This window comes from Ciconia boyciana, chromosome 16 (genome assembly GCF_034638445.1).
Source record: "Ciconia boyciana chromosome 16, ASM3463844v1, whole genome shotgun sequence".
Taxonomy (NCBI): Eukaryota; Metazoa; Chordata; class Aves; order Ciconiiformes; family Ciconiidae; genus Ciconia; species Ciconia boyciana.
In genome coordinates, this window is record NC_132949.1 from 12,510,889 (window position 1) to 12,523,624 (window position 12,736).

The 12,736-nt window shown below is 50.1% G+C and overlaps 1 protein-coding gene across 7 annotated transcripts in view; it reads right to left on the reverse strand.

The window, feature by feature from the left end:
• Window positions 1-10,610, reverse strand: part of NDEL1 (nudE neurodevelopment protein 1 like 1) — a 33,477-nt gene extending 22,867 nt beyond the window's left edge. For 3 of the 7 annotated variants that reach the window (XM_072881140.1, XM_072881141.1, XM_072881135.1), the window contains exons 1-2: window positions 10,531-10,610; window positions 887-984 (exon numbers count right to left, since the gene is read on the reverse strand). In XM_072881140.1, the coding sequence (XP_072737241.1) occupies window positions 887-972 (86 nt within the window). In that variant the 5' untranslated portion in view covers window positions 973-984; window positions 10,531-10,610. Of the gene's footprint in view, window positions 1-886; window positions 985-8,479; window positions 8,523-10,030; window positions 10,236-10,530 lie in introns of those variants that run through there. The other 4 variants (XM_072881137.1, XM_072881139.1, XM_072881138.1 and 1 more) reach the window with 4 other exon arrangements.
• Window positions 10,611-12,736: the final 2,126 nt, after the last annotated feature.

The following is a 12,736-nucleotide window of genomic DNA, read 5'->3' on the forward strand; positions in this document are numbered from 1 at the left end:
TAGCTCAGCTCTTAGTGAGCAACAGAGAAAACTAACAAGGCTTTAGGAAACAACATATCCATGGTGTCTAAGACAGAATTTTCTGACACCCAAAACCCAAAGCTTAGGGTTCTCCACATGGACAGGACCCTCCACATGCCCAACAGCTCCCCCCCAGAAAAACCAAACCAAAACCAAACAAAAAAGCAACTTGCGCCTTGGGCTCTTTAGGCTTGAGAGGGGTTTAACAGGCTTCACCTCAGTTGCACATGAGTAACACTGAATGCAAAGAAAGCTTTCCAAAGAAAATAAACTAGGAGCCTCCAATGCCCCCCACTCCAAAAAAACCCCAAACAAACCACACCCCACCCCCACAAGAAACACAGCATTACTCAAAACCCTCTCTTGTCATTTTTGGTACCCAAAAAGCCCTGTGCCCCCTGAAAGATGCAAACCACTGGTACAGGCTGGACTATGAGGTACAATACACTTCAATAAATTGCGGCAAACACCAAATCAGCCACTTTTCATACCACTAATTCAACTACAAGAAGCTCAGGGTAACAGTAATGATACAAGGCAATCCCAAAGGCGCCTTATGATAAAACGTCAAGATATTACTTAAGGCAGCACTTTAATTATACAAAGATGCACATAATCGCAAAAGGGCTCTGCTCTTGCTCAAACATGCTCGAAACATAGCCTGGAGTTCATGGCATAACAACACTGTGCAAGAAACACTCAGCTCCCACAAGGCTGGAAATTTTAAAGCTGGATTTAAAGCTGGAAATGCAGAGATTCTTTCTAAAATATCTAATACCCATCCTGGTGTAGCCTTGCAGAGAAACAGATTAAACAATGTTCTGGTCATTAAGAACCAATCCAGCCTGGAAATCTACAACAGTACCTTTGTTTGTACTTCAAGGAAAGCTCTTTCCAATACGCAGTTTCCTCCTTTGGACTTGAAAAAGTTGGGATTTCTTCACTGTCCATGATCAATACAACCTGCAGGACACAAACATAAGAATACACTCAGGATAAACAGACAGGCAGACTGCCCCCAAAACTGCTGCTAAGTACTGGGCTTTATCACCACGGCCCTTCTGACAGCGGCATCCAGACTTGGCACCCGCAAGCGGGATGTTAACGATCCCTAACAAGCATCATTCAGCACAGAGACCTGCCACGACAAGCAACGTAATTTTACCCAGCTTCTGGAAATGTTCATGCAGCAGCCTGAAATAAGACCAGAAATTTTGGCTGTATTTTGTACCCGCCACTGAAACAGCTTTTAATGCCACAAGCGCACTTAGGACTACAGTTGATAAGGACGTTTACAGCTATCACAGTTTTCACTTTTGTTCATAAAATGTTCTTAAAGAGATTTTGCCTCTTGTCGCCATCACATCACAACTGCAAAGGCATGTAATGAACAAGGACAAACACTCTTGAGGTTGACCACTAACACACTGTGCTGCAGAGATTAAAATTCAATTCACTCTTCCTATGTTGAGTCCTAGATAATTCCTGCTTTCGTGTAAAACATGCAGGTAACAGAAGTTATTCCACATAGTTTTGCTCCCTCTGTCCTCTCAAACAGATACAAGAAAGATCTCATAAAATTACATGGTCACCTCATACAACAGCGCTTCCAGCCTGGAGGTGTTCAGAGGACCAGCTTCCCATGCCAAAGCAGGGGGACCACACTCTCTAGATAAGGACCTCCTTTCTTCAGCTGCTTGGACCACTGGATGCCATTTGCATCGCTGCTCCGTTATTAGCCAGCATAAGAAACGCAACCCAACATGTACTTTTTATACTGCTGCTCAGTAACAGAGCAATACACAGTCCAGGGGGACACAAGACATTTGAGGCCTTGACACACACCAGGTCTCAGAAGCTGATGAAGATGATGAAGTGGTGGTCATGGTCCTGCCATGCACAGCAGGACCAAGAGAAATGTTCAGATAGGCCCAGTTCCCAACCACAGCCAGAAGATGCACCACACCGTGTACCATTTCCGAGCTCTCCCCAGGCAATCCCACAACTCTTTTAGGAGTAGGCATGTTTTTTTCTCCCCAAAAGCCAAGACTCAAATTCTGTTATTAACACCCAGAAAAGTAGAAGCTGAAACCAACCTCTGTTTAAAGTAGAAGCTTTAAACAACGCTTGCATCAAGCTCATCAATCAGTAATAGCTGACCTAGAAGTCCTGACTTTCACACTCTAACAGGCATCAATAGCCAACACTGTCCCTTCAGGCCTAAAACTGCCACGCTAATACATCCTGCATCTCAGTGACCCACATTTTAGACACCTAAAAGTGGGACAAAACAATCCCATGCTTTCATCAGAGGGCAGACGGGCTCATTTCAGAGTCTGGCACTTATCTCACAAAAAGTGAGGCAGAACTGGCACATTTGTTCGTCAACTGAGACTGCAGCTGCCACAATCCAAGGGCACAAGATCAAATTTATCCAGAGGGTGCTAAGCACCTCAAAAACACCCCAACTCTCGCACTGTGTTTATTTAACGTTACAGCTGTATTGTAGAAGCAAGTTTGTCATGAATCAGGTCTCCTTGCTGCCCAAGAGAACTGATGGTGTTTCCTTTTCTGCATTGCCCTGTACTGAGAAAATAAAACATACATGTGGGGCCATTATAATTCCCCCAGCACATATATTTTCAGTCCTGCTGTACCTCTTCAGATAAAAATGTATTTGGGCATACTGGCTTCAGTTGTTGCACCTGTTACCAAGGCAGCTTAACCACAACACAGGGACAAATCATAAGTCCTATGCAAAAAACTGTTTACAGTGGAGGTAGAGCCCATGAATCACCTCCTAAACTGTCGCGGTTTTGCAGCTGGGTGCATTAAGGCAAGCAGACATCTGCTGTGGCTCGTGTCAGGCAGCTCCCGAACTGCAATTCAGATTGCCAGGAAGAGGTGAACAGCTCAGCTATCACTGTGTGCTGTCCGTAATACCAGTCCTGCACTGACCTCACTGAAACCGCTTCAGTAAAAGCCTTCTGACCTTTCCCTCTAAGGCACTCGGCTCTAAACCGGCACATCTCAGAGGCTTAGATCAGCAAGAAGCACATTCTCCCCAAAATAAATGAGGCGTAGCATAGAACGGGGTCAGCTCCCACAGCTCCAGAGGCGCTGATCTCAAAAGGTAAACATCCAGGAAGCCACCCATCTGCAAAATTCAGGATGCATTTAGAAAGTTTGTACAAGGAAGCATCTTACATCATTTCCTGGAAGTAGCTGGGATAAGGTATGTCTGGGCCCAGGACTCTTTCCTGTCTGCTCACACAGGGCACACCCTTGGAATAAACATCCGAGGAATCCCTGCAAACATGTCTGCACAAGAAGCGGGAAGGGCTACCTGGGACCCGCAAGTACTTACAGAGTCACCAACTGCCGATGCAGGAGATTTCCCCCACCACTCCCTTGTCAAAAGACCCTTTCATTTTAGACACCAGAGGGAGGAGATTCAGCCCTGTGGTACTTCAGGCCCCTCAGCAGCAACTCTTCCTTCCCAAATGTACCCAGTGGGAGCAAGCTGACCTTTTCCAAGTCCGCCATCCCTTGCCTGCCTTGGTTAAGCAGGTGATAGTTCATGATTGAATGTCTACCATTATGCCTAATGCTCTCAGCATGGATTTTTGATCTGCTAACTGCACAGCATAAACACCTACATCAGATGCTAATGCCAGTGTGCAATACTAAACTCCAACATCCATATCCCAGTTTTTGTACACGGTTACATCACTTCTCTTCCCTTGCATGCATGAGGGACAAGAGAAAGAGGTAAGAACACATATACACACTCTGCAAACAAGGTGGTTCATGGCCAAAACACTAGCCTGAGAGCTGGGAGATGCAGACAGCTTCCAAACCTGCCACCAGCACGTATGTGGCAATAAGTAAATCACTTCACTTCTCCCAACCTTTGTCCATTCCCTCTGTTTACAGTGTAGAAACATGGGCCTATCTAAGCACATGCATATGCCTGGCAAAACGCAACTCCTAGGCATTATCAGAACATAACTAGACAATTTTAAACATCTTGCGTGTGGGAGAGTGGATGCCCACGGAATACCAAGAGTTTAACAAAAACTGCTTTGCTTCAGCCTGTTGCCGGTTGTCCCAGCTCTGGCATTATGTGAGGAACTGAGAACCAGCACGGCAAGTCCTTCCTATTCACGGGCTTCTTTGCATACGTGGCACTCGCAGAATCAAGCCTTTGACAAACAACACTGAGGCTTTCAGGATACAGACAAGACAATGCAGCAGCGTCTTCCAGGGAAAATGAGCGCAGGCTTACGCTGTTGCCCACTCGAAATTCATTACAACACAGCTTAGCATTCACGCAGAGCCCTGGGAAAATTCAGCTACACGGGCATAACTCCAGGATCCAAAGCAGCTCTCAAACAAGAACTATGTTCAAAATGCGGTGGCTCCTTTCAAGCTCCCCCTTACACAGTCAGTGGGACAGAGTAACTCTCCACTGTTAGAATGGAACAGCTTTTCCACGCTGTGATCACTCTAAAAAAATGCAGCTTGTAGGTTAAGAACTTCTCTAAATCCAGGGGGTTTTGTACAGGACAAATCTGGTTTCCCACCTCCAAAAGCCTCCTTACAAGTGAGATGCTCAGTATCCTCCGGATATTACAAGAGCCAAAGGCTGAATCCAACATGTAGCAGAAGTAACTAAACTAACATGCAGACATATTTTTCAAGTAGCTTAAGGAATCTTGCATTCAAGGCCAAACGGAAATCTTTATGGAGGCACCTTTCAGCTAAATCATGAAAACAAAAAAGACAGCTTGAAGTGTAACACAGTACCTTGAAAAAATATCTTCCCAGGCTCTCCATGTGACTGGAGGCTGCTGCTAGGGTTTGGATCAAATATCAGATCAAAACACTAAGCTTGAAATATAACACGATGCTTCGACTTTTACCCGCCCCTTCCCACAGTCAGGAATCCACTCCTCCCCACTCTCAAAGTCAATTCAATTCACTGATGCATCACAGTAAGGATGAGCTATAGAAGCACATCCAAAATGATTTTGAGTACTGCTCGGAGGCAGCTGCAATTCACCTGGGATGTACCTGCAGCATCTCAAGTGGCTGGATAAACCATTCTTCCTGATTTTAATCAGCCCACATTCTCCCATTTAAAACTAGCTTATAAATATTTTTCATATGAAGTGAATGAACATTATTTAATGTTCATGAACAGGTCATTTTTCTGCACGTAGGCCACCAGCTTTCTTCCTCACAATCCTGTTTGCCCAATATTTTCAGACACCAAACATGAGGAATTAAGCAAAGCAAGGCCACTCAAGTGGGACAAGCCACAGTGCTAAGACTCCCCCACCCAAACTTTGCTGCCCTACCACTGAAGGCAATGCAAGTGTCCATTGACCTTTGGAATTAAACAAGTAACTACCTAAAATAGGACTTGATAAAGAAATTCTGCCAAGTCCACATCTGGCCTTCAGGTCTCGAGATAACAACCCATTCTGGCTATCAGAGTCCCCAGAACTGCCAAGTGCCACGTAATTGCCGCAGTCATCTCCTTCTCGCAGGGAATGACTCTGCCATTGAGTGCTGGCACCATCCAGAGCTGCCATGAAGAGCAGGAAGGACTGTCAGCAATCAGGTCTTCTTCCTCTTCCCATTTTATGCTGATTCACAGACAGAAAAGCAGAAGAAATCCTGTTTCCACCATTCTTTACCTTCTCAAACCATGAGAACCAACAGGTAACCCCCCAAACCCCTGAGGCTCTGGATTTTTTTACAAAACCCAATCAGGATTCAAAGCAAAGGAACCTGAGCACTCCAGCCAAAAAGCAAAGCAAATCTGCATTGTCTTTCACTTATTAGAATATGGAAAACAAACAAACAAGAGCCATGGATTAGATTTCACCAATCAATTTGTGCCTGTTTTTCTCATCCTGAAATAGGAGCTGGAGGCATTTTCATATGCGTTTTGGAAGGCTGCCTGCTTCCATCACTGCTTCAGAAAGTGAACCTCTGTCTTTTCCTGCAATACTATTTTTGAACTGAATGTTCTCTGGTGAACCACAACAAAGGCCTCCTTGCCTCTTACAACAGCAGCCTATGAGCTTTCAGGAAAAAAGAAAGTAACATAGCACAGAGTCAGCACAACACTCCTTCCTCTGCCGTAATAATAAGTCCTGCATTTCCAATTTGGACAGCACAGGAGGCAGATGATAACTAAATCCTACCTGCAGGAACTTCGTGCCAGGTTCAGGCTAAAAGCATTTAAAATAACCAAACACCATACAGTAAAGCCTTGTCATCTCAACAGCCTCTTGTGGAATCAGCCTTATTAATCAAATAAAACAGGTATGCTTTACACCACATGGCCAAGACTTGTACACCTTGTGAATATATGATATCCAGTGGGGCAAAAAAACCCTTGATGAGTTAGCCAGCACTGGGATGCAAGCCTTGAAAACCAGAAGAAAGGTACTGATGCAAGAAGCCTCTTTTCAGAAATCAAGCTCCAACTACCAAAGGTATCAGAATTTAGTATTAAAAAACATTTATCCCTTTCACAAACATGGGAAGTTTAAGACATCCAACCTCTATTTGTTCCCAAGTAACACCACTGAAGTGCCTTAAAAAGGAAAACCTGAAGAGGTTGGTGCTCCTGATGCAGGTTCAGTATTTGCAGAGATGAAGAAAAGGCCCCTGGAGATGTGCGTGTCCCAGAACAACCTGGGCCTGACCACAAGAACAATTTGCTCCCAGCTCCATACCCAGGAAACCCAGAGGGACAAATCCACGCAGAGCAGAAGGGTGTGGAGTAAACAGCAAACTGAGAAGGAAATTAAGGCTGTGAAAAGGTTATGCTTCTCCCTGCCTCAGTCACTGCTCTCTGGAAAACCACCTCTTAGGAAAGTCAGTGCGATATGATCAGCACCAGGAGCACTGATCCTGACTCTACAACAGAGGCTGACAGCTGGCACAAGCTGCCACGTGCCTGCACACCCCCTGCCCCACCTCTGGAAATTAGCCACCCAATTTGCATCTTCTCAAACTCACAGTTGCCTGGTTTCTCATTAAACCTTGAAAAAATACAGACCATCCTACCCAGAAGCAATGAATTTATCCGAGAACTTATGACACGCACAGCAAAGAGCTTGCAACAAATGACAGCACACAGGTCCCTTGGGCCTCCCTATTATCTCAGCAATTAATGCCATCCCGATGATGACATTCCCTGGAAAGGTGGTGGCCAGAGGGCTAAGATGCTTCTGGACACTGCAGAATGACAAGTGACCAAGAAACTTAAAGGGAAAAGCACTTGGCACAGGTTTCTTCCAAGAGGAGTGAATTCTGTTGCTTTTACATCTCTGAAGTTCTACCAGTGCCAGAGAGAGGAAAATGGTTTTGAAAAATACTACCCAAAAGCTAGTCACAGGCCAGCCATCAACAGAGAGGGCCTTAGGTCTCTTCAGTAAGCACTTAACAAGATGAGAGTTAAAAATAAACCCCCAAACTCTACATCGATCAGGACAGGGAAGCAGCATAATCTGCTACTGCGCTGCATCAACCAAAGAGCCCTTGAGGGACACAATCTTATCAAGAAAAATATGCTTTGATGGGTATGTCTCATTTTGCCCATGGATGAGTGCAGTACAGTAGTGAAAAGACAGTTTGCTTGAACACACTTCACAGTTTATCTTGATTATGTTTGTGGTGTCACAAATGTCAAGAATGACTGTAAAAAGACCATTTGCTTTCTGTAGTCTGACTTTCCCTGCTTCTCAAAAGTAACTGTAATAGACTGAGGGAATAAATAGTACTTTGTTGCCACACTTTTCGGTAGTCTACTCCCAGACATGTCTCCAGAGACAACACTGCTTGTGGCACCAAGGTCACAGACATCAATCTTGTGTTTTCTCTCCACTTTCTTCTTTTCCTTTCTCTTCTCTTTCCTTCTCCACCAAATGAGGAATTATCTCACATGTCTGCAACCTCTAAAGAGTCAGGGAAAAAACAAAACAAAACAAAAAACCCCCAGGGCTTTACGCCAAAGAGGGGGGGGAAAAACTTAATCACTATGCCTCTGAACACATACCTTCACCTCTGTAACTCTCAATGACATACAGGATCAAATCTTCACGTGTGAACCAAAAGGAGAAAGCCTGGGCTCTGCCTCAACGTATACAACATGAATACACAGCCCAACCACGTCTGGGTCTGAAAGCAAGACAGCAGATCTCTTCCAGGGCAGACCTAACACTATTAATCCAAAAAACACACTACGTACCCCACCTGTCATATCCTCTACAACCGCAGTTAACTGGCACTATCAACCAGCATGCCTGTGCAGTCACATTGCTGACACATCAAATTTAAATATAAATAAATAAATGTAAAAGCCTCCTAGTCACTTTTCTGCCTCAGGACAGCTCCTTTCTCTTACAGTTACTAATACCTCTAACAAAACACTGACCTTGACAAGGCCACCTACCCTCTGCAGTGTCCAGGAATTGTTTCTGGAAAAAGAAAAAAAGAAAAAAAAATAAAATAAAAAGAAGTGCTTAAATATCCAAAGAACTCTTCTAGTGTGGTTTCACATACTTAACCACATCTCAGGGCAATAAATACCATAGGCCCCCAAAAGTGTCCTCTGCCTCTCTGCACTCGTGACCAAGTCAAGATAATTCCAGAGGGAAGAGAGAAGCCCTGAGTCACCAAATACTCCCAGCACAAACTGGTCGAGAGCGATGAAGCTGGGCTGCGGGTGGGTGAGGACAGCTCTCCTCCTCTCTAAGAAGGGGAGAGAGACGCATTAATGAAAGACATTTAACTGGAAGTCTAACTCTAGTAATGTATTTCCTCTTGTGTCGGATGCGTTCATCCTTTATGGCATGTCTGCTGCAATTCGGGTCAAACTCATGAAACTGGGAGTATCAGGCAGGGCCTGTTCGAGTTTGGTCATGTTTATACGAAATACAACAAGACTTGCTAAGCTGAGAGGGAGGTGATAAAAACCTTAGAGAAAAACCCACACTGAAAAATACTGAAAAGCCCATACTGAAAAACATTCAATAGAGACATGGCATCTGATCTACCAAGTATTTTATAAGAATGGAGGCAAATCATATGTCTAGTTCCCTGTCTGTGACTGGGGACGGATGATGGAAAAATAAACACCTTCTGGGACAAAGCCACCTACAAAGGAGGCACAGTGACTAAAGGGAGCAGCTGTGCTGCCCAATGACAGCCAGGAAAGTCACCGAACTTACTCTGCTGCATGTTTCTGCACATGCACATGGTTAAGTCCCTTTGCATTCGGAAATTGCTCTGAGGAAGGAGTGAAGTCAAAAAGCAATTCACCACCATCAAATCCAACTGGCTGCACTCCTCCTTGGGGCAGCACAGGGACAGACAGGGAGCACAGCCCACCACATTTAAGCAAAGAGCAAGGAAAAAAGCTTCCTCTCCTATCACACATCACATGAGGGATTGCCACAGCCCCGGGGTAGGCAAGACCTGGGGGTGAGTCACCTCACCCACAGCCCGCTTGCAGACCAGAGGGCAGCCAGGAATAGCTCAGGAGCTGGACGGGCTGCGTATGTTGGGCAGTTTTGGCTTAGTCCATCCGAATTCTGCAATTGCGCTCTGACCCTTGCCACAGAAGTGCACCATTGGGCTGCTATAACCACCCCAGCCACCTTCCCTCCCCCGTCAGTCACTAGATACCCTGACCCGGGCTCGCACAACCCGACGTCTTCACAGGCTGACGTCCGTCTCTGCGATGAAGCGTGACAAGGGGAAGCGAGACGCGATGGTGCAATAAGAAAACGCGTTTCCTTCCTACGGGCCCGGCGAAGGCAGGCGCCTACAGCCCAGGCACCGCCAGCACCCACAGGAGAGCGGGCAGCTCGGGGCCCAAACCCAGGAGTTTTAAGGCAAACCCGCGCTCCGCTGCCGAGCCTGCCCGCGGGAAGGCAGCTCCACACCAAACATGGTTCCTTCCCTCGCGCTCAACTGAAAATACCTTTAAAAAGGGGGTTTTCCCCCGCAGGCCGCTGCTCCCGGGCAGGCACGGCCGGCCGCGGCGGGAAGGGGTGGCCGGACCGCGCACCCACACCCCGCGCTGCCGCGGCCTCAGCGGCTCCCGGCCCCGGGCTGACCGCCGGCCCCTCAGGAGGCGACAGAGGGGGGGAACCGGCTCGCGCAGGGCGGTGGCCGGGCGGGCAGGGCCGAGCCGGTCCGGCCAGTGACAGGCACTGGCTTCCGCCAATGGGAGGCGGCGACGCTGCGCCGCCAGCCAACGGCGCACGGAGGAGGGCGGCACCTGCCCCGTTGTCAGTTTGCAGCCAATCGGCGGAGGGGTACAGGGCCCGCAGCCCCCGGCACCGCGAGGGGCGCCCCCCCGCCGCGGCCGCGTCCCCCTCCCGTCCTCCCCGTGCCTCCCCCTCGCCGGGCCGGGCTGGGCCGGCTGGCGGCCGCCGCGGCGATCCCCGGCCTCCGCCGCCCGCAGCCGCCGCCACTCACCGGGGCGCATCCCCTGTCACACCCGCAGCATCGCCCGTCGGCGCCGGGTCTGCCTCATCCGGGTACTCCGGGGGCGGGGCCGCGCCGTGATGCAACGGCAGGGCGGGGACACCGTTGTCACGCACGGGGAGGCGGGGCGAGGGGCGGGGCCTCCCCGCGCCGCGGAGGCGACCTCCACGTGGGGATGGGGGCGGCGGGCGGCTGGCCCGGCTGAGCCCAGCGGCCCTGGCCCCGGCCCCGGCATGTGCTTCCCGTCCTCCCCAGGGAAACGCCGACGTCCCTCCGGCACCCTGCCCCAGCACGGCGTGGGGGTCTCCCCGCTGCTCGCCCCCGTCCCGCTGGCCGCCCCCGGGGACAGCCCGCCGCCCGTCCCGCCCTTCTCCCTTCCTACCGCATTTGGGAGCTGCCCCTTCCCTGTCATCCGCGGCTCTATGCCCCGGTGCCCCTGGCAGTGGCAGACCCAGGCACCGGCACCGTAGACCTGGTCCCCCGCACATCCATCCCTAAAGGCGAGCAGCGGAGAGGGGGGCAGGCAGGCACCGCAGGGCAGCCCCGGCCGCTGAGACGCCCTCCTTTCTCACCCCCATCCTTGCAGCTGCTACCTTGTTCCCTGCACGGCTTTTCTGTCCCAAAACAGTCCGTAGAGCAGGGAAACTCACTGTGGGGAGATGCTTTTTGACCCCTCCAGGGACCGCACTGGCCCCGAGTCAGGCTTAGGGCAGTCGATGGCCTCCAAGACCATCCCTGTGTATCCTGGCTTTCTTATTCCCTGCTTTCCTGGTGCAGCATTTCCCCGCTGGTGGGTGGCTCGTCCACTGCCCCGCATCACTGCCCTCATGCCTTCCGCACGTGCCTCTGGCAGGGGAGGGCAGGGTGCCTCCACGGTGTCTCCTGGATGGGACCTGCCCCGCAGCTGACCTCCTGGCTCCCTCGCGCTAACCTAATACTTAAGCTTCGTTTGCATGCTTAATTTCCTGCCCTCTGTAATTAGCTGGCTGGCCTGTCATTAGTGGAAGGTGGTGCTGTTGGGATGCCCTTGTGCTTCCCTTGCTGTGGGCCAACGCTGCCGGCAGCATGGCGCGGCGGTGGCTGAAAACGCGACCATGCCAGCAGCCCTCGTTGGGACAGCCTGTGTCCTCCATGGGCATGGTGCCACCAAGGCCACATCTGTCCCTGCATCTGTCCCCACAGCCTCTCCTCTGCCATGTCCTGTCCACCTCCAGGGCTGATGCTCTGATGCTTTTCCACCTTTTCCCACTGTGGATGGGATGGTTGGTTGTGAACAACCTGAGGGTGGAGAGCATGCACTGCTCCTTCCCCAGCTGGATGTCCAGCAGCACCATGGATGTCCCCCGACACCTGCACAGGACTTTCTGAGTCACCCTGCGTGACCTGGGTATTGCACAAGGCCACAAATGCTGCTTGGCAGCGTCAGCGCCAAGCCTGGGACGTGCAGCAGAGCGCAGCTCCGAGCCACACGCTGCACCTGAATTAGAGGCTGCGAGATGTGGGGAAGCCACAGCGTCCTGTGAGAAGTCATCCTGGTGGCAAGTCGCCCGTGGAGCTGTCTCATCCCTCTTGGAAATGGAGTCTTTTCCCAGTGTGTATTTGTGCATCTTCCACTGTATCCCTTGTGCCCAGCTGCACCCGGCTGATGCAGGTGATGTTCACAGCCCTGGTCTACCCCATCCACCTCCCACCTTCTCACTTCAACTGATCCCCTCCTTGGCTCTCTGAAACCCTCCCTGGAGGGCAGAGTGGGAGACCGAGGCAGCTGTGCAGAGGCTGGAGGCCTGGCTGAGAGAACATCTCCTTTCCCAGCATCCAGCCCTGTGCTGCTCCAAGCCAGGAGCAGCCAGAGCTGGCGGTGCTGAGTGTGTACCCAGCCCAGCTCTGGTTGCATGCCCACCATCATGGTCTGGAGCAGACTGGGTGCCCGTCACACTCTGAAGCAGGTTGGGTGATCATCCTTGTGCTCTGGAACAGGTTGGATGCCCATTCTTGTAGTCTGGAGCAGGCTGGGTGCTCACCATTGCATTCTGGAGCTGGCTGGGTGCCCATCATTACGTTCTGGAGCACGCTGAGTGCCCATCCTTTTGCTCTGGACCAGGCTGGGTACCCATCACACTCTGAAGCAGGTCACATGCTCATTGTGGTGCTCTGGAGCAGGCTGGGTGTCCACCATCATGCTCTGGAGCAGGTTGGG